Raw genomic sequence first — 26,900 nt, forward strand, 5'->3', positions numbered from 1 at the left:
AATTGTGTATTTAATCACGTTATTGAGTATTGAAGTTTGAGTCTACTGATCTGATTTTGTCCAGTAATTTGTGTTTTTAAACTTGTTTCTGTTGCCTGGAAGCAAATGAACATTTTGAATTTTTATTATTAATCTCTGGATAGTATTCTGTGAATTTAGAAAGAGAGCTTAAGTCTTTTTTGAAAACCTCTTTATGAATTTTGTTCTAAAAACTAAATTAGGTGGGGTTCCTGGGTGGCTCATTCAGTTAAGCATCTGGCTCGATTTCTGCTCAGCTCATGATCTCTGGGTTGTGAAATCAGCTCCTCATGCAGCTCCATGCTGGGTGTGGAGCCTGCTTAAGATTGTCTCTCTTCCTCTCCCTCTGCCTCTCCTCCACCTCTACCTCTCTTTAAAAAAAAAAAAAAAAAAAACTAAATTTCGTTGCATAACTGGTTTAATAACAAAAATTGAAAATCATCTTAATATTCTTGAGCATTATGATGGATAAATTTATCCAATATATCCATTTATCCAATATATCCATTAATATATTGAATAATATAAATAATAGTAATGAGGGAGCAAGTATAAGACCCACCCTAAAGCCAGTGTTAACTTAAGAAAGCAGATCTCAAAACATAAAATAAAAAATAAGTTTAAAAAATTAAAAAGCAAATTGCAGAAAAATACATAAAACGAAGCCATTTATAAGAAGTTGTAAAAATTACTTTGAATATATTTTATAGTGATACACACCTAGGCCATTGATAGACATAAAGTGTAGACAGATGCATGGAAAGGATGCGCATCAACTGCAGAATAAACACCAAACACCGATTACCTTTGGGAGCATGGAAGGATGCCTTTGGGAAGCACGTGCAAGGACTTCAGATTTATTCATTGGTTTTTGTTTCTTAAGCATGGATGTAGATCCATGAGTATGTATTTTTTCTTTCCTTTATCTTTTTCCTACATTTTCGTAGGTATATTTATGACAAATTTCTAACAAGTTTCAGCTAGGAGGATTGCCTTTTTCTTATTTTTTTTCCCTTCTGTGCTTGCTTTTACTCCTTTTTAAAAATGTTAAGTCTTAAATGTTCTTTAATCCCTTTCTAGTTCTAAGTATAAAGTCTTCAGATATATAAATGATAGTGATTTAGAAACCTTAAATCTGGCTATGTCTTTTTTCCCCCTAGGGCTTCTGGTACAGTTTTCACTGCTACTGATGTGGCATTGGGACAGGAGGTAGCTACTTTTTCATACTTCTGGGTGTTACCATTAGCTTTTAGTATAAGAGGAAACTAGATAAACCTATGAATAATCAATGGGAATTTTTTTTTTCAGTTTAATATGTTGAAAGAATTACTCTGTATTTTATAGCACTTTTCTTAATAGGGAAAAAAGAAGAAATTATGTATTGAGTTTTATAAATAAGCAGATCTTTAAAAAATTATTTTTCCAGCTTGGAATGAAAAGAGGATTAATTCCTGGCATTGGTATGACCTTGAGTTGGGTAATCAGCTTCAGGAGTAATCTTGAAGTAATTAGGCTCTAAGTATTACAAAGTATTGTTCATAGGCAGTGTGGAAGTAAAAGTATTACCTGTCAGTAAGTTACAGTCTCATTGTATAATGTAGTAGATACACAATAAAGTAAATCATTATCTGGTTGGTGTTTGTAATTTTCTGAGAGAATTAGGAGACTTGTTCTGATTTTTTTTTTTTAATTTGTTTCCATCATAGGTTGCTATCAAACAGATTAATTTACAGAAACAGCCAAAGAAGGAATTAATCATTAATGAGATTCTGGTGATGAAAGAATTAAAGAATCCCAACATAGTTAACTTCTTGGACAGGTAAATACAATTATTTCTTAAACAGTGGGGGGAAAAAGTAGAAATTTTACATCTTGTGGTTTAGAGCTTACTCAGGCACTTGATCAGAGTAGGTGTCAGTGTTGATAAGTAAGCTTGAAGGAGGAAGAGAAGTAAAAGAAAATATAGCACATTGCAGGGGCACCTGAGTGGCACAGTTGATTAAGTGTCTTACTTTTGGTTTCAACTCAAGTCATGATCTCCAGTTCATGGGATCAAGCCTGGATAGAGCCAGGCCTTGGGCGCCATGCTCAGTGCGGGAATCTGCTTAGGATTCTCTCCCTCTGCCCCTCCCTCCTTATTCACCCTCCCCGCCATGTGCGCACACTCGTTAGCTCTCTAATAAATCTTTAAAAAAAGGCTGGGGGGGTACATTGTACTTTAGCAGGCTTTTTTCTACATGTATATCACCTGGCAAGTAAGGGAGAACAGTTAAATGAAAGACATTACTGCTGGTGCTTATATTAATTACAAATGATCGGAAACATTAAGGAAATGAGCTGTGATTCATGTGTTGACTGACAGCAGTGCCTGGCCACATGGTTTTTAAACGTTCAGATCATGTTTCTATTTTAGATCCTGTCTTTCATGGGCAAATAGTTTGTCAAAACCTCATTTAAGAATTGATGTTAAATAATAGAACAAAGAGCAGAATAGAAAATTATATTCTACTATTATATGGGGATTGTTAAGCAGTTACATATATGCAAATGAAAGAATTGAAAAATAAATGAAAATTAAAATAGTGATTGTGGTGGAGATAGAAGATTATAGGTGATTTTCTTATTTCCACATTTAAATGTATTTAGAACAGGAAAAAGATAATACATTTTTAGATTTTAGCCCTAGTAATGGAGGCCATGTTCATAAAAATCAATTTTCTAGGTCTGTTGCCCTGCTTTTGAAAGTACTATGTCAAATGGGTATTGCAGGGTAGGTAAGATAAGCCATAGCTTTGGAATCCATTACACTTGGCTTCTGATTCTGGTTCTGTCACTTACTAGCTATGTGAACTTGGATGAGTAACTTCTTCAAGCCTCCATCTCTTCATCTGTAAAACAGAACAAATGATTCCTACCTTACAGTGTTACATTAATTGAAACGATCAAGTTACAATTGTAGGCTAGCTCTGAAATCACTCAGAAAAGTCCTAGTGCCTGTCAGTTACTTTCCTGAACTGTGGGGTTGCAGCTGGCCGGTTTTCTTCCTGGCCCTCACAGCTTCCAGCTTTCTAGCTTCCTGATTAGGGAGTCTGACATTTAAATTCTTCAGCGCAGAGTGGTGTGAAAGTAAAAACGCGCGTGTATTTTGTGTGTTTTTCCTTGTTTTTTTAGTTACCTGATGGGAGATGAATTGTTTGTGGTAATGGAGTACCTTGCTGGGGGATCGCTTACTGATGTTGTGACAGAGACCTGCATGGATGAAGCACAGATTGCCGCTGTCTGCAGAGAGGTGAGTGCGCTCCCTTTCCGGTAAGTTACAGCCATGCGTACTTAGGAGGTTAAAAAAAAACGAGGAGAGTTTTCGCACAGGTGATTTTTACTATGTGCAATACTTTCTCTACATACTCTGTGCAGGTTGTCTCTATACCATTTAATCCTTCCTGTGCATGCTAATTGTGGAATAAAGTATGGATTTTTGAAGAGCCCAGCTCACAGGTATATTTCAGGGAGTTCGTCATTAGAACTTATCCCAACAGAGTACTTTTAAGAGTGAAAGGAAAGGCCTCTCAACAGTGGAAACAAGGACTGTCTCTCACAAAGCAGGACACATGCTCACCTTAAGTATTAAGTCTGCTTCTGGCTTTATTAATCTCCTCAGAGGTGAAAAGCTAGGTGTTTTTTGATATTCACTATTTAATTTTTAGACATACCATTGCTTAAGCCAGTAGAATTCTGCCAAATTGCCTAAGTCAAAACTAAAACTAAAAATTTTTATTTCTGAGTTAATTATGCTCTACCAAAGGGGTAGACCATTTGGTTGTTTCAGGAGGGGAGGAAATAAGAACTCTTTAACAGTTATGAATATGGTATTTTAGTAACATAGCTCTAACAAAGAGTGGTCACTTAAAAGCTGACAAAAACTTAAGAATATATCCATACTTAATTTGTTTCTCTAATAATTTCTTTTTATAATTGTTTTAAAAATTATTTTAGGAGTTCCTCAAATTGTGACAAATTTGTTTCTGTTGTACAAGTGTTTTGGGGAGGATTTGTTCTCAAGAATCTGCTTAAATGCTTGGTATATGCAGAACTGAGCCTGGGTGGCTCAGCTGGTTAAACATCTTCCTTTGGCTCAGGTCATGTTCTCAGGTTCCTGGGATCAACTCCCACACTGAGAAGTCCCTGCTTCTCTCTGTCTTCTGCTCCCCCTGCTTGTGCTCTCTCTCTCTCTCTCTGACAAATAAATAAAATCTTAAAAAAAAAAAAAAAAGAAATGTTTGGGGGTTACCTGGGTGGCTCAGGTCCTGGTCTCAGGGTCCTGGGATCAAACCCCTCATGGGGCTCTCTGCTGAGGCCCGCTTCCTCCTCTCTCTCTGCTTGCCTCTCTGCCTACTTGTGATCTCTCTGTCAAATAAATAAAAAAAAAATCTTAAAAAAATGCTTGGTAAATGTAGTACAGTTTATCTGTCTTTCCTTGAATGGATAGTAGAATATCTTAAATGAGATTTTTAGTTGTTACTCATAAAGTACTGTATTTTGTTGTTCTCCTCTAGTGGGGGTAAGAAATAAAAATACAACTTTTTCCAAGCTTGCATTTTATATTCAGTTAATATTCAAAAACAGGGGCAAGCAGATCTTAAAACTCTAATCTTGTTCTTGAATTTTAAGGAAGGGGGCAGAGTTTTTCCTTACTTCTGACTGTGCTTTCTGAAACATGGCATAAGAGGAAACTTACTCTTTCATCAGTGGTGTCTAAGTTGTCGAAATCACTTTATGTAAAATCTGCTCTAAAAGAAATGAAAAAAATATCCTAACATCACATCAGTGAACAGCTGGATAGAACTGGACCTCCCAGGTTCTTACCTACTTTTCAGGGGCTCGATTAGAATTCTGAAGCAATGCTTTAGGCCATAAGTACTGACTCACTTCCTTTAGACTTTTCAGGGACTGTTTCATTGATAGGTGTTTTTCTTGGTTAGTGTTTACAGGCATTGGAGTTTTTACATGCTAATCAAGTAATCCACAGAGACATCAAAAGTGACAACGTGCTTTTGGGGATGGAAGGATCCGTTAAACTTAGTAAGTAGCAAATGATTAAGTAACATTTATTACTATAGTTCTGCCTTTTGTTTAAGTAAAAAGAAACCTATTAATATTTTTGTGACTTAATATATGGAAGAGGAGGGAGAAAATCGTAAAGAATGTGGACTCTGAGCTGGACAGCTTGGGTTTAAATAGCAGATCAGCTACTACTTGCTGAATAATTTGGGGTGAGTTATTTAATCTCTGTATTTATGTTCTCAGATGTTAAGGAAAATAATAGTTACTGTCTCAGATATATAATATAGTTACTGTCTCAGTTACTCTGAGAACTAAAAATGTAAAGCACTGAGGAACAGTGCCTGGGATTGTCCTCATGTTGGTACTGTCTTCTAAAGATAAGCTTGAATTTGTCTCTGTTATTAGGGTAAATCTTTCTCATTGTGCTCTTCAGCTTTCTTAGGATTTGGTAGAGCATGGCCCATTTGGGGGAGGCTTTATGACCCTGACCTGAAAGATGACTAGAAACAAAACCTCTGTTCTTAATTATCTTCTGTATCAGACTTGATACAATCATGGGGGGGAAAGTCCTGGACTCTGCTGGCTGTAATCTGTCAGTTTCAACCACTGCCACGTGGAGGATTCAAGAAGAACTTCTGTTGAGGTTCCTCCAACTATGCAAAATTCAAGGCATTTCTTGGATCAGCAGATCAAAATTTTTTCCTTCTGTTCTGTTGGAGTGTTTGACTCCTTTTTCAATATCTCTTTTTTTAAGATATTTCTTCTGGGTATTGTTCAACCACAGGAAAGGGGTTCTACCAGATGGTCAAAAAATATGATTACTAATCTTAATCAGCAGGCAAAATAGAAATGGACATTCTCATACTTTTTTGGTGGATACACATGTAAGCTGACTTAGACTTTTTTGGATAGATTTATCCTGGCTTTTCCACATACTAGATGAATGATCTTGGATAATTTACCTAAAAATATGTATGCCTTAGTTTCCCAGTTTGTAAAATGAGAATAATATTAATAAATGTACCTATCTCAGTGTTATCATGAGGATTAGGTGTGTTGATTTCCTATAAGATACTTGGAATAGTACCTGGTTTGTTACAAGTACCCAATTTTAGCTATAAATATGATTTAACTGAACAATTGCTCACTTAGTATTCTCTTGGATAAAATTATTGAACATATGCACAACAGTAAATACAAAGTTGTTCTCTGTAACATTGTAAAGAACAACAAAAAGTACCTTAAATGTCTAGCAGTATGGGAATGGTAAATTATAATTTTGTTACTTTGTAATACTGTGTGGTTATAGTAATGAGGTAGATCAACGTTTACAACTATGGAAAAATCTCTAAAAATAAATTTTAAAAAACAATTTACTGGAGCACTTGGCTGACTTAGTTGGTAGAGCATGTGACTTTTCATCTCAGAGTGGTGAGTTCAAGCCCCATGTTGGGGGTAGAGTTTACTTTTTTTTAAAAAGCTGTTTAACAGAGTGTCCTAACTAGGTCGAATAAACTATTCAGTTCACAGGTGATGTTTGTACCTGTGTAAATTCATAACAAAAAGTCCAAAGCTTATAAACTTAAATGTTAGTAGTAGTTGAGTTTGAAATAGAATAGGTCTGTAGAAGGGAGGAAAAAAATTCTAGATTCTCATCCCACTAAATTTAACACTCGTTGCTAACCTAGGCTTTCTGTGCCTATTGCAAAATGAGTAGAGTAAGCTGGTGAGGACCTTTTTAGGTACAGTTGCAGTTAAAGCTGTTCTTTTTCTAGGCTGTCTGCTAGGTCAGATACTTAGTAATTCTGGCTTCTGTTTGTTTTCTTCAAAAATAGTTCCCATTTCCTGACCTTTTTACCTGATTTGTAGAATTTTAGTTTTGATGCTCACCTTTGGTAACTTTCCTTTTTCAACTTTATTAATATTTTTGGGATAATTCTTTAGAATAAAAGACCACCTGATCATTTGTCCTTTGCTTGTGGGAAATAAAAGTAAACAAAGTGAGAGTATATAACATCATCAAGATACTTGGAAACCCATTCTGCATTCTACATTGTACCTTGGAAACCCATTCTGGCTTACTTTTTTTTTTTTTTTTTTTTTAAGTAAGCACTATGCATAGCGTGGGGCTTTAACACGACCCGAGAACAAGAGTCACATGCTCTACGGACTCTTCAGTAGCCAGGTGCCCTTGGTTTACTTTTTGAATACAGTTTTTAAAAAGAAGAGGCTGGATAGTCAAATGTAATTAATTAAGTCATCTATCATGAGCTCTTAGATAAAAGTATCCATGGGCACCATTAACTATAGATATGTTTTGTTTTGTTTTATAGCCGACTTTGGGTTCTGCGCCCAGATCACCCCTGAGCAGAGCAAGAGAAGTACCATGGTTGGAACGCCATACTGGATGGCACCAGAGGTGGTTACACGGAAAGCTTATGGCCCTAAAGTGGACATATGGTCTCTGGGTATCATGGCTATTGAGATGGTAGAAGGAGAGCCTCCATACCTCAATGAAAATCCCTTGAGGGTAAGAGCAATTAAACACCAGCCTTATTTTTAGAAAAACACATTTCTTCAGAACATTTATTTATAATCTGATTGCACCAGCCACTAGGCAAAAATTTAGGATAAAAGTCGATATAACCTAGTCTCTGCATCTAAAAATATTTGCTTCTTCTGGATTATTGAGTTGAATGTGTTACGTAAAGAGTTTGTAGATTTTTAGTAAACTGTATGGTATTAAATTTTGCACTTAAGTAAGACTTTGTTTACTTTTCCGCAAAGGATCTCTAGATGTACTCTTCAGATAGTCAGCTTTGAACCTTGGCCCCTGTACTGCCAGGTACACAGGAGAGGAGAACAAGGTCACATCTATAAGAAATCTGTGTAGATGGCAATGTTAAAGCTCACAGTCAAACAAAAGAGCGAGGGTCCTGAGTTATAAATGGGGTTGGTAGACTTGAAACAATTAGGCGTTTCAGCAGCGGAGGTGGAGAGTTGAGGAGTTCATTCATTCTTCTTTCTGTCTGTCTTTTTCCTTCTACTTCTACTTTTAAATGACCATATATGGCTCAATATCATTAGTTACTAAAGAAATGCAAATCAGACCCCAAAAGGATACTACACCACACCTATAAAAATGACTGTAATCAAAAAGATGGACAGGGGCGCCTGGGTGGCTCAGTGGGTTAAGCTGCTGCCCTTCGGCTCAGGTCATGATCTCAGGGTCCTGGGATCGAGTCCCACATCAGGCTCTCTGCTCAGCAGGGAGCCTGCTTCCTCCTCTCTCTGCCTGCTTCTCTGCCTACTTGTGATCTCTCTCTGTCAAATAAATAAATAAAATCTTTAAAAAAAAAAAAAAAAAAAAGATGGACAATAGGGGCACCTGGATGGCTCAGTGGGTTAAAGCCTCTGCCTTCAGTTCAGATCATGATCTCAGGGTCCTGGAATTGAGCCCCGCATCCGGTCTTCTGCTCAGCAGGGAGCCTGCTTACCCTCCTCTCTCTCTGCCTGCTTCTCTGCCTGCTTGTGATCACTGTCTGTCAAATAAATAAATAAAATCTTAAAAAAAAAAAAAAGATGGACAATAAGTGTTAGTGAAAAATGTGAAGAAATTGGAACCCTCATACATTGCTAGTGGAAATGTAATATGGTGCATGCAGCACTTGAAAAACAATTGGACAATTCCTTCAAAAGTTAACATTGAGTTACCATATAACCTAGTTATTTGACTGCTAGATATATACCCAAGAGAATTAAAAGCATACATCCACACAAAAACTTGTACACAAATATTTGAAACAGCATTATTCATAATAGTTCAAAGGTAGAAACAATCCAGATGTGCATCACCTGATGAATGAGTGAGTAAAAGTGGTACATCAAAAAAAGTGGTATATCGATGCAATGGGATGTTATTTAGTCATAGTGAAAGTAATGAAGGACAGATACAGACAACATTAAACCTGAAAGCATTATGTTAAATGCAGGAAGTCCTACACAAAAGATCACTTATGATGTGACTCCATTTGCAGTCAGTTTTTGTCATTCATGGTAATTAGGTTTTGCAAAGCCACAGATAACTGAATTAACCAATTAAATGCTGAACTATTGCTGCTAGGGGAAATACAGGGTTGGGTTCCTGCAAGCCTGTGGTCACATTTGTTTTTTAAGGTTTCATTTACTTACTTTATTTGAGAGAGAGACTGAGTATGTGAGTGTCAGGGAGGAGAAGAGGGAGAGAAGCCCAAGCAGACTCCCCGCTGAGTGCAGAGCCAACTCAAGGTTCAGTCCCATGACCCTCAGTTCACGACCTGAGCCGAAATCAAGAGTTGGCGCTCAACCAGCTGAGCCACCCAGGCGCCCCAGCTTATAGTCAAATTTTTGTCAACTGATCAGTCCATAACCTTGCTTGATGTGTTTCTTCTTAAAGCCATTTTCATACATATTGTTGATTGAGTAATGTTGAAGTCACAGCTGGTATACGTAACACCTGAATGAAGCTTTCCAAATGTGTTTTCTCCACAAGGTGCATCACAGCCTCCTTGCACTTAGGACACCAGACGACACATCAGCGCCATGCTTTTTTGCCTCTTGGCGCATATCCATAAATGACCACAGAAGCACTGAGAGTATTGGTTTGGGGGGTTAAACAAATTTTAGCATGAGTAGGTGAGTTTACATAGAAGGAATCTGCAAGTAATGAGGATCAACAACATATGAAATCTCTGAATAGATATATTTATTTATCTATATATATAAATAAATAGAATAGGCAGATCCATAAAGATAGGAGATTAATGGTTTCTAGGAACTGAGAAGAGGGAAGAAGGAATAACTACAATACACGTGGGTATTCTTTTTAGAGGGATAAAAATGTTCTGGAATTAGTTGTCATGGTTGTACAGCTTTACGAATACACTAAGAACACTGAATTACACACTTTACAAGGGCGATTTTTGTAGTACGTGGTTTACCCCTTAATGAAGCAGTTATTTTTAAAAGTTCTTAAATTACCATGTATGACTATAGGCTTACTGTCAGACTCTCTTTTTCCTAATTTTTTTCCAACTAAGTTGGATTTACTATAAAGCGGGCTCCAGAGGCCAAGTAATTGGTATGTGTAGGAGAGGTCCTTTCTGGGTGGCATTGGATTTTGATGCTCTTTTTCCTGAATGTGTTTCATCTCCTTGCAAAAAAAAAAGTTCAGGTGAGAAATTAAGTACTTCTATAGAGGTGATTAGCTTTAGAACACTTTTGGGACAATTTTTAAAACCCTCTCATTTCATTCATTTAACAAATATTGATTCAAATACCTGCTTTGTGGTAGACACCATACAAAGTGCTTTCTACTGACAAAAATTCCTGCCCTCACCATTTCCTGTATGGCTCAGTGGATTAATTGTCTTCCACTCAGCTTGTGATTTCAGGGTCCTGGGGTGGAGTCCCATGTGTGGCTCCACACTTAGTGGGGAGTCTGCTTGTCCCTCTGCCCCTCGCCCTGCTTGTGCGCTCTCTGTCTCTCAAATAAATAAAATCTTTTTAAAAAATCTTGCCCTCATAGAAAGTAGAAAGAAAAAATAAGAATAATATGTAATATATTAAGTGATAGAGACTAAGTGCTGGGACTGGTAGGGAGGGAGTCAAGAGAATGTTTGGTTTCACAAGAGTACTTGGAGAGGGCTTCACTAGAGTGACATTAGAAGATATAAGGTAAGAGAGTTATACCAAGTTACCAAAGGGAAGAACATTCCAGTCAGAAAGAATAGCACCTGAAAGGCCCTGAAGCAGAGGCATGTTTGGTATATTCAGAGAGCATTGAGGATTTCCACCGTAGCTAGTGTGCAGGGAGCATACAGCAGGAGGAAAAAGGTAGATCAGTGAAGAAATGGTACCAGACTATGTAGTGCCTTTTCAGGACTTTATAAGAATTCTGGCTTCTACATAGGTAAGACAGGCAAACAACTGGAGAGTTTGGAGCAGAGATGTTAAATGGTCTTACTTGTATTTTAATAGGATCACTCTGGCTACTCTGTTGAGAAAAGATTTTCAAGTGAGGCAGAGATAGATCTAGGAAAACCAGTTAGAAGACAAGACATAATGGTACCTTAGACCAGAATCGTATCAGTAGAGGTGGGAAGTAGTAGAAGTAGTTGGATTACAGATATATTTTAAAAGGAGAGCTTATCTGGGGGAGAGAGAGAGAGAGAGATGACTCTAAGAGTTTGGCCTAAGCAACTGGAATGATGAAATTCAAGTTCACCTTAACTGAATTGGGGAAGGCTGCAAGTAGAGTGGTGTGTGGGGGTGGCAGGTGGGACATCAGGTGGTAACATTTTAGCATGTTTTAGACATGTCAAGTTTGTAGTGCCTACTAAGACGTCCAAGTGAGGGGCTGCCTGGGTGATTCAGTCAGTTAAGCATTCAACTCTTGGTTTTGGCTCAGGTCATGATCCTCAGGATTGTGAGATCTAGCCCTGCAACGGCCCAGCCTCAGTATGGAGTCTGCTTCAGATTTCCTCTACCTCTCCCTCCCCTCTTGCACACATGGCTCAAGTGCTCGCCCTCTCTCTCAAAATAAATAAATAAATTTGGGGGAAGAGACATCCAGGTGAATATCTTGAATAGGCTGTTGGGTATGGCCATCTAGGATCAGGCCTGAGGTGTAAAATTGAGACTTGTTAACTACAGAAATTGAAGTTATATTGAATATTGAAGTTATAAGATCACCAGGCCAAGTAGGCATAGACAGACAGTAGAAAGGATTCAGCTTGCATCCTGAAGCATTCGATCCATAGTTAACACTTGATGTAGCAGACCAGCAGAGGAGAATAAGGAGGAATGGCTGGAGAGGTACACAAAACCAAATAAATACATGCTCTTGATTCTCCATGCAAAAAGCAAGGGAGATACCAGCTTGTCAGTAACCACAGCTAATCAAGTAAGTTGAGGACTAAAATGATCATTCAAGTTGGCAGTGTGTGAATGTAATTGTTGGAAGCTTAGCAAGCAGGAAATTCTCCTTCCTGTCAAGATAGAGTAACAGGTATCATTCACCACGCTTGCCTAAAGTAAAACAGCAAAAATTAGCATAGGTGAAACAATGGTTTGCAAGACACTGGACATCTGTGAAGAAAGTGATCTCCAAAGGTGGGAAAGGCTTGAGGTGAGCACTGTGATTGGTCCAGCTTAATGTATTGAGAGGGTTTTAAGCCCTGTGCAGGGAGGAAGAACCCAGGTGGGACACATGGCCTCCTTGAATTAAGGAGAAGGAGTTTAAAGTCTGAGGAGACCAAGTTGGCTAGAGTTTACAAGACCGAGATCAGGAGAGGAGAAAGTCTCATAGAAGATTCCGGAATCTGTGGAGTCCCCTTGAGCATTCAGCAGACACTGGTGCATCTCTGTGAATAATCTACCCAAGGTCAGGGGTATACCCATATAAGATTGAGGAAAATAGTGCTTGGTGCTCACACAGAGGCTGGGAATAGTGCCTGCTTCTGTCAGCCACAGTGGAAAACCTTATAATGCACAGGATATTGAATAGAAGACTCAAGAGAGTCTTGCTTCACTGGTGGGAAATAATTACCCCTAGACTACCTGCTGCTATAGTCCAGCTAACCCATCTGAAAAACAAGACCTGAAGAGATCCCAGGTAACTTGTGTTGCAGAACAAAACTCAAGAATACTTACAGGAATATGGAAATACCCAGCAGCCAACAAGCACGTAAATATCCAGAGTTTATCGGGCAGACAGAAGAGTAGGAAAGTACAACCCATGATGAGAAAACCCATTGCAGCAGACCAGAACTGACAGAAAGAAGAGCACACAAAGTCATTAAAGCAGTTTTTGTAACTGCATTCCATATGTTAAGGGTAGCAGCGTTTGGAGCGAATAGGGACAGAAATGAAATTTTTAGAAAGATGAAAAATAGCAATAGTAAGACAGCTTCAGGTGTTCTAATACATGTGTAGCCAAGTTTGGGGGGGAAATCAAGACTTCTGCAGCCAGCAATATCTTTTTAAAAACTGAGGTGAAATAAAGATTTTTCTAGACAGACAGTGAAAGCATTTATTACCAGCAGATCTACAATAGAAGAAATACTAAAGGAAGTCTTTCAAGCAGAAAGAAAATGGTAATAGTGCTCTATAAAAAGAATCGAAGAGTGCTAAAAATAGTAACTGTGAGTAAATACATGATTTTTTTCCTTCTGTACATATCTTTAAAAGGTAAAACCTTACATGAAAAAAAAACTTTACATGAAAGTAATAATGGAGGGGGAGGAAAAGAACATAAATAAAAGTAAAATGACAAAAGCATAAAGCTGAGGGGGAGAACCGTAAGATTGATGCAGTCTGTGGGAACTGGTGTAATAATGAGATGGTTGTGAAAATGGAAAGACACATCCTCTCACCTCTTCAGCAAGCCCTAAAATAAAGAATGAATTACACCTGGTAAAATTCAGCTAAGGAGATAAAATAGGATCATAAGTCATACTGAATTAAAGAGAAGAGCTCACACTTAGAAATTCATGAAAGGGGCAAGGGCCATCTGAAAGCGCTCTGGTGGCCAAAGATGCAGCAGTTTGAACCACAAAATAAAATAGTAAGGGATAGTAACCCGCAGTATAATGGTTATGTGTCTGTGCTGATATAAGTAAGTGAGTAAATAAGTGAGGCAGAAGGGACAAATCTCATGAGAACTCCAAATAATTTATGTGGTTGTTCCCCCTTAAGGCAGATAGAGCATAACTCCCCACTCCTTAAGTATAGACAGCACATAGTGATTTTCTTCTGAAGAGCAGAGTATTAAAAGTGGAGAAAAGAGTAACTTAGAAGAAGAGAAACCTGACAAGCACAGACCTCAGATAAGGTCAACGTACAGTTATAAATTAATTTGGTAGTATGTACTTTTGATATGATGCAGTGAAAATGGCACTCTTTAACTGTGATCTTCGTTCCCAAAGCCCATATTCAGAGTCTGTAATCACAAGGAAAACATAAAATTCCAGTATCGGGCATTCGACAGTATAAAAACTGACCCAGTACTCCTCCACACTGTCAAGGTCATCAAAAGCAAAGGAAAGTTGAAGAAATTGTCGCAGCCAAGAGGAGCTAAGGAGACATGAGTGTCCTGAAACAGAGCAGAGAGTGGGATAGTGAGTGAAACGGGGAAATACGTAGTAGGAATGCTGGACGTCCTGTGGGACTGTTAATGACGAGGTGAATGATGCCAGTCATCAGGAATGTATCTTTTTCTTCCACTGTCCTTAGCTGTACAGGTACAGGCAAAGGATAAGCAGTTTTAATGTTTAGCAAAGTGAATGCTGTGAAGTACAAGAGGATCAGAGGCGATTATGATGAACACTGGAAGATCAGTGGGATTTATGTTTAGCAGAGTCAAAGGGATTGCTGGTGTTGGGGGCGCCCAGAGTGAAATAAGTAGGAGGTAAAGAGCAGCTGCATATTCAGGCTTGTGGTCATGAGTACTGATGGTGAGGCACACAGGCTGTGACTCTAGGCTTGTGTGGCTGAGGGAAACCAAAAGACAAGAGCATGGGAGAAGATGAGGGGAAGGAACTCTCAGCAGCCTCTCAAGCTGTTGAAATCCCTGGGAGTTATGAGTACTGTTAGAGGCGATGACAGCAGTGTTTGGTAGATGTGGTGGAGATGAGTCTGCAAGCCTGGGAGTTCTGCAGGACAGGGTAGGTATCTCAGAGAGGCAATAAGAAGCCACAAGGACCCTCCTTCTCTAGGTGCAGTGGCGCAAAGTCTGGGAGGGAACGGTGACCCCTAGAGACCACTATGGATGAGGCAGTCCTTCAGGGGAGAGCCAAGCCTTAGTAGATGAGGTAGGACTTAGAGGAAGGGTAGTTTAGAGAAGGGGTAGGGTAATGGTATGGAAAAAATGAAGGCAGAAAGGGGAGTGTGCAGTGCCAGATGGGCATTAGAGTGCAGATAGCGAGGAAATGGGCACACCCATATCCTGATGGTTTGAGCGTCAGTATCCCTTTTTTGATGGCATTTTGGTTATACTGCAGAAATGTGAAATAATTCAGGAGAAGATACAGGCGACCTTGGGTTTGGCAGTGTTTTTAGATCAAAAAGCATGATCCATCCATGAGAGAATAAATTGATAAATTGGACTTCATTAAAATTGGAATCATCCTGGCTGGCTCAGTTGGAGGAGTGTGCTACTGTTAATCTTGGGATCGTGAGTTCAAGCCCCATGTCAGGTATAGAGATTACTTAAATAAATAAAATTTAAAAAAAAGAAAATGGGAATCTTCTTTCTGAGAAAGACACTATTAAGAGAATGGAAAGACAAGTCACAGACTGGGAGAAAATATTTGCAAAACACCCATCTGATAATCAGATGCTGTCCAAAATATATAAAGAGCTCTTCAAACTTCAACAATGAGAAGATAACCTAATGTAAGAATGGATAAAAGATCTCAACAGACAGTTAAAGAAGATAACGCAGATGGGGTTCCTGGTTGGCTCAGTCGGTAGAGCAAGAGTACGACTCTTAATCCCCGGGTCATGAGTTCAGGCTCCATGTTGGGCATGGAGATTACTTAAATAAATACTAAAAGAAAAAAAGAAGATACAGATGGCAAGTAAGCATATAATAAGATGCTCAACATCATGCAGTTAGGGAATTGCAAAATTTAAAAAACAGTAAGATACACACCTATTAGAATGGCCTGAACTTTTTTTTTTTTTTTAAGATTTTATTTATGAAAGAGCATGAGGGGGGACAGGTCAGAGGGGAAATCAGACTCCCCACGGAGCAGGGAGCCTGATGTGGGAGTCGATCCCATGACTCCAGGATCATGACCTGAGCTGAAGGCAGTTGCTTAACTAACAGCCACCCAGGCTCCCCAAGCCTAAAAATTTTTAATGGCAGTACCAAATGCTGGTTAGAATGCAGAGCAGTAGCAACTCGCATTCCTAGCCAGTGGAGATGGAATATGGTACAGCCACTTCAGAAGACATTTTGGCAGTTTCTCATAAAACTAAAGATGCTCCTAACATGCAGTTCACAGTTGTGCTCCTTATTACTTACCTAAATGAGTTGGAAATTGATGTTCATGCAAAAACCCTCACACAGGGACGCCTGGGTGGCTCAGTTGGTTAAGCAGCTGCCTTCGGCTCAGGTCATGATCCCAGCGTCCTGGGATCGAGTCCCACATCGGGCTCCTTGCTCCGCAAGGAGCCTGCTTCTCCCTCTGACTCTGCCTGCCACTTTGCCTGTGCTCGCTCTTGCTCTCTCTCTTTGACAAATAAATAAATAAAATCTTAAAAAAAAAAAAACCCTCACACAAATGTTTATAGCATCTTTATTCATAATTGCCACAAATGAGAAGCAGCCAACCAAGATGTGAAGAACATATACTTTATTTAAAAAGCATGAGTGTATAAATAGACTGTGGTACATCCATACGGTACAATGTCATTCCATGACATTAAAAAGATAAACAAAAACTGCAAAAAGACATGGAAGAACCTAAAATGCATATTGCTTAGTGAACAAATCCAGCCTAACACAGCTACATACTGTATGATTTCAGCTATAGAGACTAAAAAAGATCAGTCGTACTCTCTAAAATAAATAAATCTTTAAAAACAAAAAAAAAGTGGGAGGGGGGTACCTGGGTGACACAGTCAGTTAAGCCTCTGACTCTTGGTTTTGGCCCAGGTCATGATCTCATGATCATGAGATCAAGCCCAGCGTTGGGCTCCACACTGAGCATGGAGTCTGCTTCAGATTCCTTCTCCCTCAGGCTGCCCCTCCTGCTCATGCTCTCTCTTCTCTAAAATAAGTATGTATGTGTCTTTGGAGGGAAAAAAAATTCAGTGGTTACCAGGTATTTTTGGGGGTGGGGTGGGGAAGATGAATGAGTGGAGCATAAGGGATTTTTAGGACAGTGAAATTGTACTGTATGATATTATAATGTCAGAAACATGACAGTATGCATTAGTCAAAATCCATGGGACTATACAGCACAAAGTGTGAACCCCAGTGTAAACCAGAGACTTATTTAATGAAGATGTACCAGAGACCCTTAACTGTGCAGAACAAACTGAAGGTTGCTGGAGGGGAGGTGGATGAGTAGGGGAATGGGTTAAATGGGTGGTGGGTATTAAGGAGGACAATTGGGATGAATATTGGGAGTTATATGAAAGTGATGAACCAGTAAGTTCTATTTCTAAAACCAATATTCCCATGATATTTTAACTAACTTGAGTTTAAATAAGAACTTAAAACAGAGAAAAAGGTTTAAAAATAAAAGTTTAAAAGTTTAAAGGTTTCAAAATAAGCCACCTGGGGTGGCTCAGTCAGTTGAGCAACTGACTCTTGGTTCCTGCTCAGGTTGTGGGATCGAGCCCCATGTCTGGCTCCCAGCTCCGTGGGGAATCTGCTTGGGATTCTCTCTCCTCTATCCCTCCCCCTGCTAGCTCGCTCTCTCTCTCAAAATAAATAAATAAAGATAGCATAAAAATAAAAGTGTATCAGTAGTGGTTCATCACTTGTAACCAGTGTACCATATTAATGTAAGGAGCCTCTCCCATTCTCAACATCCCTCACCAGCAGGTACATTTCTTACATTTGGAGAACCTACGCTGGCACATCATTATCACTCAGAGTCTGCAGATTGCATTAGGGTTCACTCTTGGGTATTATACAGTTCTGTGGGTTTGGTCAAATGTATAATGAATAACATATATCCATTATAATAAGAGAGTGTTTTCACTGCCGTAAAAGTCCCCTGTTCTGCCTGTGTCATGTATAACTAAAAAGATACAGCTAGTTTTAAAAAAGGATAGCTGTGAATTCTGAATCACTAAATTCTACTCCTGAGGCCAGTATTAACACTATATGTTAACTAACTAGAATGCAAATAAAAACTTGTTTTGAAATCTAGTGTGACTTGGAATAAAATCTTGAGAAAGGCAAATGGATGCTATATGTCAGTAGTGTGATTGTGCTTATTTTTCTTTATACCCTTATGTATTACAGTTCTTTTATCAACATGTGTTACATTTATAACCCCTCCCCAAAAAGATAAAGCTAATTTCCGCAAAAAATTAGGGGAATGTAACATCTAAAAGTAAAGGGAAAAGAACTGCTACAAATGGGCGGAAATAATACTACACCTCGGTTTATTATTTCTGGTGAATTTCCTTAAAGAATTAAAAGATCCAGGGGTGCCCGGCTGGCGCAGTCAGTGGAATGTACAACTCTAGGTCTCAGGGTTATGAGTTTGAGCCCCACATTGAGTGTAGAGATTATTTTTAAAAATCTCTCTAGGGACGCCTGGGTGGCTCAGTTGGTTGGACGACTGCCTTCGGCCCAGGTCATGATCCTGGAGTCCCGGGATCGAGTCCCGCATCGGGCTCCCAGCTCCACGGGAGTCTGCTTCTCTCTCTGACCTTCTCCTCGCTCATGCTCTCGCTCACTGTCTCTCTCTCAAATAAATAAATAAAAATAAAAAATCTTTAAAAAAAAAAACTCTCTAAAAAATTGAAGAAGTGAAAAATCCATAAACTTTATAAAGTGCTGTCTCTTTGTTGTGCTACCTTAAGTATGTCAAAGATACTCTTATATTTTTAGGCCTTGTACCTGATAGCAACTAATGGAACTCCAGAACTTCAGAATCCAGAGAAACTTTCCCCAATATTTCGGGATTTCTTAAACCGTTGTTTGGAGATGGATGTGGAGAAAAGGGGTTCGGCCAAAGAACTGTTACAGGTGAATTTGGAAGTAATACTGTTTTTGGATAAAGTTGATTTTTTTGAGTAACCAACAAAGTTTACATAGGGTTAATAACATTTCACTCTTAATTTATCACCAGCAGCGTGGCAGTTGATGTAGTTTAGGATTTTACCTGTTGAGAATAAAATAGCTATAATACTGAAATCAAGTATACGAGTTTTTGCATATTGTCACTTCTCAGACAAGGTCATTTGCTGGCGTGGGTATCTGGGTCATTTAGGTGAGATTTTATAATACTAAATTAACTAAAAGGACTGCTTTCAACTAAAAGTGATGTATTGATTATGTTGATTTTATACACATCCTGAAATACATGTTTGTTAAATAAATTATAATCCATAAAATAGTCTTGGGGCTTAATTGAAAGGAAATATTTAGCTTCTAAACTGGTGACACTGATAAATATTTCCCTCCCTTCTCTGGCAGCATCCCTTCCTGAAACTGGCCAAGCCCTTGTCCAGTCTGACACCACTGATCATGGCAGCTAAAGAAGCAATGAAGAGTAACCGTTAGCATCATTGTCGTGGCCTCGTGTTCTTTCTTCCATTTTCTAAAAGAAATCTTTTAATATATGAAAATGATTACTCTTTTGGGGTTTAAAGAAATGGTCTGCATAACATGGAGGAAAAAGCAAACTACTACTTCCTGAAGACAGCCAAGAGAGAATTGCAAAACAGAATGACAGCTTTCTATTGACTCCCTTCTTTATAGGGTCCAAAAGGAATTGCAGACTGAATCACTAGCCTTAACTTCTTTCAGCACACAGCCCATCAGGGCCATTTTATAGTGTTTGAGATTTGCATTTTATTTTGCTGACTTCATTGTAATAGATCCCATTCATTGTCCCTTTTGGGGAGTATTTTCAATACTTGAATGGCAGATTCGAGTTTTTCAGAGTATTTGTTTCCTCTGCTCGTCATCTTTTCTCTCTTCTTCATAGCCTTTTTCCTTGCCTTGCTCCTTTGAGTTGCTTTGAGAAATTTTTCTTGTGCCTAAATTGAAGGCAGATGTAATAAAAACTATGTAGCTCCTTATATTGGCAAAGGAGCTCAAAATCGCTTAGCTATGTATAGAAGTTAGGGCCAGCTTTTACTACATGTAGTATTTCAGTTCATAATTTGAACTGAAGGAAGGGAAGAAAAATACGTGATTTTTACCTTTTTTAACAAATGTGAAAGAGTCAGTTTTAGAAATTTCCTGGTAGTGAGTTGAGTTGTTTGGCATTTGTTACATGTATAGAGAGACTAATAATCTATATTTATAACTAAATCATTGAGACAGAAAAAGAATCCCATTCATTATACATCCTTACAATTTTGTTTCTTTCTGACTGTGTCCTCTACAGATTGGGCTTCAGGAACCAAAGTGATTTTTTCTTTCTTGTCCAACTTGGGCTTTGTGACTGGTTGCTACCGCTACTTTGCCCTTTGTCCTTTTACCTTCATTTTGGAAATCAGTTTCTGTATATGTTGTAATTTTAGTTAGTTTGTTTTTTAATTAACCCTCTCTCACCCTACTCCACCCCTCCTCCTCTGGTAATTAATATAATAATCATTGAATTTTCAGAATTTAAAAGTTAATTTTTTTCCATTTAAAGGAGAAAAATACTTGGAGCTAGCAGAAACAAAGTAAGAGGTGAGAACTTCAGTGAGCTCTAAAATAATTAGATAAGATTATATTCATGAAAGAGAAATGATGGTTACATAGAGATGCAGCTTCTGACTAGTAAACTGTAGAGATTTGTTATAAACATTGTTTCCAGCCCATTACCAAGATTTTACTATGTATGAGAACTTAAGTCACTTAAGTACTTGATAAATTCGTGGATTATTTGAGATGTTGAGTTACTTTAGATTTTTTTCAAAAATAAGTGTGTAAAAAAACTGGAGAAGAAAAATGAAATGTGCTTGTTGATAGCAATACTTTTTTTATTTTAAAAATTTGAAGAGGGTCTGTGACCTGTAGCATTAGTTATGAGAGTATCCTTTCTTCTCCATGCCCCCTTCTGATCTCTTTTCTCTCCTTATATTTTGTTACTGCTTTTAGAAGCGGTGTCATCCCTTCTGACATGCCACAAGCCGCATAAAAGAAAAAAAAACTGGTTTGGTTCAGACGGTTTGTTCCGCGCTACCACTTATCATTAACTTCACACCTATTTGCCATCCTGCAGTAGTACCGGTCATGAATAAAAATAATTTTGGTATTTTGGATACATTAGGGGAACGAATAGAGTTTTATTTCCTATCATTTTCATCACATCTGTGTTAAGATATAAGGATAGCAGTGGCTGTTTTTTATTGATAATGCAAGAAGGTTTTCATAAAACTGAGTAAAATAGTGAAACTTGTATCTAGAGCACTTAATGGTTTCTGTTTTCAGTTTGATTCTGGATTTCATTTTTCTCTGGATTATTTTGGCCACCTGCAGCTATTACTAAATTACAGAAACAGGCTGGTGTATTTCTGATGAAAATCTGCAGTGCCTCTTGAGTTTCTGATTTGAACATTCTATGTCAGTAGTTGTTTGGATGGATTCCAATAAAGAAGATGCTACCAATGAACTAGAAAACCAACTAGATGCTAAGACTGATCGTCATGATTAACTCTAGAAGGCCCTTCCATACCTATGTCATAAAGACCATGTTCATTGAATACAGTGCCAATGCCCCATTTTTATGCCTGTGACTCAACAAAGGTCTTTTCAGTTTATAGAAGCAGTTTGGGATTTGTATTTACAACAACTTTGAGGGTTACCTGCACGTCCATTGCTGGCAACGGACTTTGTCATTAAAACCTGATTCCTAGGTTAAGGGAGCTACACTGTGGTTTATTCTTTACTTACTTGGATAAACTAACTTGTAATAGAAATATACTTTGGTTAATTCTGAAATGTGTCATTTTTGAACAAAATAATCCTAAAGGCAATATGGAATTGTGATTTATTAGTTAATTTTAAATTAAAATGTTCAGATCTTGTTGAAAGAAAAATTACATCTGAATCAAGATTCATGTTTTTTTTAATAACTGCTTTTTGTATTCACCCTTTTTGTCATCACTTTAGAATGAAAATGCCCATTTAAATCTAAAAGTTACCTTAGTCTCCTCTTGTGTTATGAAAACAATATTACTATAATACTTATTTATTGTATTTCAAACTCTCTGGTGGTCTTAAAGTTTCCTTCTCCTCTTGTTCCTTTTGCTGCTTTTAGGGACAGTTAAAACTGGGAACCATGAAAATAGTGAATATTATATCCTACCTGAGACTAGTAAAAAAGTAGAGCAGTTGTGGTAGCGTAAGAAACCAAAGCTAACACAACTCTTTTTTCATGTATTGAGTGCCTGGCACATAGTATAAATTCTCTTCCCTTCCACACATAAATATTAAGCTGCTTAAAGTGTATCTAGTTACCACCAGTCCTGAATGAACATGTGCCTTTAATAAGCAATTTAAAACTACCTATGAGTATTTCTTTATAGGCTTCACATAAATACATGTCTGTTTATATATACTGTATTCTAGCCAGAAAAATTTCAGATCTCATTGGGCTGTAGGTATAGCTAGAAAAAATGGGTACTTAAAGAATTTACATCAGCTTTTTAATCTAAAAATTTAAAATATAATGATATCCATGTCCAGTGAAATGTCAAAAATAAAAAACCATTGTAGAATTAGGGTTAAAATCCAGATTCATACTCCTTTTGGGTTTTTTATAGTAGAATTTTATCATTATATAGAATGAAGATTGTCTTCCTTGTTTCCTTTGCTTCCACCGTAGGTAAGCTAGACAATTAAAATCAGTTTTCCCACAGGGTGTGTATATGTGGGTTTGTAAGAAAGGGAAAAAAATACGCAGATACAGTTTTTAGTCAATGAACTCATTTATTGACCACTTTGGCAAAGACACTGTGGTAGCTATTGTGGGAATTACAAGGGAGAATCAAGCACTGGCCTGCCCTTGAGAGAGCTGAAGTCCTTTTCACTCACCATTCTAGAATGTTGCCAAATGAAACGGAGAAAGAAATGTGTAATTCTGTCAGACAAATTTTCATTGTGTATTAAGAAAAGCAAAGAATTCTATTTAGAATTGGACATCTTTGGTAGGAATGTGTTACCTTTTTTTCCCCTTATTTTGGTAGATAGAAATGCAATTAAGTGAAAGTAGTCTGTCTTTTCTGTTTTGTCTTCAAATTTTATAATGACTTTTATTTTTAATTTAATCCCGTTCAATTATTTAATTGTTACCTTGACATTAACTGCTGTATTTGATGACTTTGTTCAATAATTTTGTTCTTTCAGGGCTAGAAATAAACTTTTTTTTTTATGTTCATTTTCCCCTTTCCTAAACTTCAGTTCTTTCTTCAGATAGAATAGTTTAAAAGAATAAAGACAATAGATTTTTAAGAAGTATTTTGATACTTTTAAGAATAAATATTTGTTAAACACGGCACTATTTTGAATGTATTACAGAGCTCCAATTTAGAAAAGTTTCCAGAAATGTATGGGTAGCATGAGCCTTCCCTCTTTTAAATCAGGTTTAGAATACGTTTCTTACAAATGTTCTGGCTGTCAGACCCACAGAAATACTTCTGATCTGTTTAAATACCTCCAGTAACTCGGCCTGAAATTCTAATGCATTTAGATAATAAGAATCTTTTTTTTCTTTTTTTTTTTTAATTTTTTAATTAACATGTAATGTATTATTAGCCCCAGCGGTACAGGTCTGTGAATCACCAGGTTTGCACACTTCACAGCACCCACCATAGCACATACCCTCCCCAGTAACCCAACCAACCTCTCCCTACACCCCCTCTCCCGGCAACCCTCAGTTTGTTTTGTGAGATTGGGTCTCTTATGGTTTGCCTCCCTCCCGATCCCATCTTGTTTCATTTTTTCCTTCCCTACCCCCCAAGCTCCCCACTTTGCCTCTCAAATTCCTCATACCAGGGAGATCATATGATAATTGTTTTTCTCTGATTGACATATTTCACTCAGCATAATACCCTCTAGTTTGTGGCTTTTATTTTTTTAATTAGGGAGATATTTTTTATGCTACATTATTTAACAAGTTTTACCTTTCAAAAAGGAGAACGAAGGGAAGTATCTTTTCAGGCCTAGTTATTTTAGGTTTTTAACAAACCAAAGTACATAGATTAAAAATCCAAATAATCTTAAAGGAATTATAATAAACAGTGCTGGTTACCAGCTTTAAACTTCCCACTGCCAAGTCCAACTCCACAGAGGATTCTACTTTTAACGATGAGCTGTTCTTTGGAGGCATTAATCTTCGCATTTCTTCTTTTTTTTTTTTTTTAAAGATTTTATTTATTTACTTGACGGACAGAGATCGCAAGTAGGCAGAGAGGCAGGCAGAGAGAGAGAGGGGGAAGCAGGCTTGCTGCTGAGCAGGGAGCCCGATGTGGGGCTGGAGACCAGGACCCTGGGATCATGACCTGAGCTGAAGGCAGAGGCTTTAACCCACTGAGCCACCCAGGCGCCCCAATCTTCACATTTCAAAATTGTATACTTCAACAGGTATTTCTCAACAGGTATTTCTCGACACTTCTACAATTTACTTTACATTATCTAGTAATTGCTTATGACAGTTGAGAATTTGGGCACAGTCACACCATCCCATTCTCCCATTTCATTCCATCTAGTCTCCCATTTAAGTGAGGTAGCAATTTGGGGCGGACGCCTAGGTGGCTCAATTGGTTGAGTGCCCGACTCTTGATCTTAGCTCACGTCTTGATCTCAGGGTGGAGTGTCCAAGCCCTGCACTGGGCTCCACGCTGGGTGTGGACTATTTTTTAAAAAGTAACAATCTTTATTCAAGTAACCATTTTATTTCTTTTTTAATATTTATTCATTTTAGAGAGAGAGGTGTGGTGTAGGGTGGGGCAGCAGAGGGAGAGGAAGAGAGAGACTTAAGCAGACTACTGCTGAGTTCTGAGCCCGTGGCAGGGAGTAGGGGTGTTGATATTAACCACCCTGAGATTATGACCTAAGCTGAAACCCAAGTCAGAGGCTTAGCTGACTGAGCGACCCAGGCACCCCAGTAGTCAGCTTTACTTTAAGTGTTGTGCACTTAAGTAATTTATTGTCATCACATTAGCATTTCTTGCTTTTCCTGTTTTTTTCTTATTGTTAATTTTCTTACTGTTTTCTTATTGTTTCTTGTTTTTATTATTATTTGTTAAAGAGAGAGAGATACAGAGCGCAAGCACAGGCAGACAGAGTGGCAGGCTAGAGGCAGAGGGAAAAGCAGGCTCCCTGCCAAGCCCGATGTGGGACTCGATCCCAGGACGCTGGCATCATGACCTGAGCCGAAGGCAGCCGCTTAACCAACTGAGCCACCTTCAAAGTGTCCTATGTCCCTATTAACCAAGTTATCGCAGGCTTGCTACAAAATGGCAAAAACCCTCTGAAGACTATTTTCTAACAATTAAATGTCTCAGATAATGACAGTTCCTTTTTCTTTCCTGGAACTTGGCTGGGCGGCCTACCACCCCGGCATCTGAAACTCAAGTTCACTTTTCTTCTGAGTTAGAGCCTTTGTTTCTTGGATACCATATTTTCTTGCTTCATTTATTCCCTCGTTTCAAAAAAGTACATCTTCCACTAATTTCCTGAAAAAGAGTACGTAAAGGTCAAATATTTAAGAACTTGTATGTCAGAAAATTTATTTAATAGATAACACAGGATTTTAGGTTGGAAATTATCTTCCTTGAGAATTTTAAAGTCACTACTCATTGTCTTATACCTGCCATTGCTGATAGTATGTTGACATGTAACCATTTTTCAGCCACCTGTTCTGAAATTTTACCATTAAGTGCCTTGGTGAAGGTGTAGATGCTTTTATTAGCTTTGTGCATAATGGAAGCCATCTTGATAACAGACTCCTTTTCTTCAGTTCTGGGAAATTCTTACATTATTTGTGTAAAAATTGCCACTTTTTCCTCTCTGTTCTTTCTAGAATTCCAGCATTAATCATCTGTTTTCTTTGGCTTTCTCTTCTGCTTTTCCATCTCTTTGCCTTTTGTTTTTTGTTCATTTTTGTTTTAGAGAGGAGGGGAGAGAGAGAGAAAGTGAGGGAGGGGCAGAGACAATCCTAAGCAGGCTCCATGCCCAATGCAGAGCCCAGCGTGGAGCCTGAACTCAAAACCCCAAGATCATGACCCAAGCTGAAATCAAGAGTCAGATGCTCAACCAACTGAGCCACCCAGGTGCCCCTCTTTGCCTTCTATTTATTTTTTTTTTTTTTTTAAGATTTACTTATTTTAGAAAGAGCACAAGTGGAAGGGGATAGAGGTTGAGGAGAAAGATTCTGGGGCAGATTCCACACTAAGAGCCTAATGTGGGGCTCCATCCATCCATCTTATGACCCTGAGATCATGACCTGAGCTGAAACCAAGAGTCAGATGCTTAACCAAATGCACCATCCAGGCACCCCTCAACTACCAGATTTTTAATCTCCAAAAGCTCATTCTTGTTTTCTAATCTTCATTTTTATAGCCTTCTGTTCTTATTTCATGAATTTAATATCTTTCCTGATGTATTAATTGTGAGTTTTTTCTAGTTTAGTTTACCATAATGAAATATAATAGCCTGAAAAATTTAAACAACAAAAATGTATTTCTCACAGTTCTGGAGTCCAAGATTGAGATGTTGGGCACAGTTGGTTTCATTCTGAGGCCTTGGCTTATCAGCAGCCATCATCTTGTTGTGTTTTCACAGGACTCCTACCTTGTATGTGTGCATGAGGAGAGAGCCATCTCTCTGGTGTCTCTTGAGAAGGGTACTCATCCCATCATGAGGCCCCACCCTTAAGTCCTTTAACCATAATTACCTTCCAAAGACTCCCATCTCCAAAAATACCAATACAGTGGGAGTTAGGACTTCAACATATTAATTTGGGGGCATTCTTGCCGTATTATCTCTGGATTGTGTGTTTTTTCTGGGTTCTTTTTTGCTTTTAATTCTGTCTTTCCCATAGACTTTTTATAGATGTCTGGTGCATACTTGCTGTTTCTATAACAACAGT

General features: G+C 38.1%; 1 protein-coding gene across 2 annotated transcripts in view; it reads left to right on the forward strand.

The window, feature by feature from the left end:
- Positions 1-23,186, forward strand: part of PAK2 (p21 (RAC1) activated kinase 2) — a 94,737-nt gene extending 71,551 nt beyond the window's left edge. For both annotated transcript variants that reach the window (XM_032336833.1, XM_032336839.1), the window contains 7 exons: positions 1,179-1,227; positions 1,725-1,837; positions 3,190-3,307; positions 4,998-5,097; positions 7,413-7,609; positions 18,698-18,835; positions 19,286-23,186. In XM_032336833.1, the coding sequence (XP_032192724.1) occupies positions 1,179-1,227; positions 1,725-1,837; positions 3,190-3,307; positions 4,998-5,097; positions 7,413-7,609; positions 18,698-18,835; positions 19,286-19,372 (802 nt within the window). In that variant the 3' untranslated portion in view covers positions 19,373-23,186. The remainder of the gene's footprint in view (positions 1-1,178; positions 1,228-1,724; positions 1,838-3,189; positions 3,308-4,997; positions 5,098-7,412; positions 7,610-18,697; positions 18,836-19,285) is intronic.
- Positions 23,187-26,900: the final 3,714 nt, after the last annotated feature.

This window comes from Mustela erminea, chromosome 1 (assembly GCF_009829155.1).
Source record: "Mustela erminea isolate mMusErm1 chromosome 1, mMusErm1.Pri, whole genome shotgun sequence".
In the NCBI taxonomy this organism is placed as follows: Eukaryota; Metazoa; Chordata; class Mammalia; order Carnivora; family Mustelidae; genus Mustela; species Mustela erminea.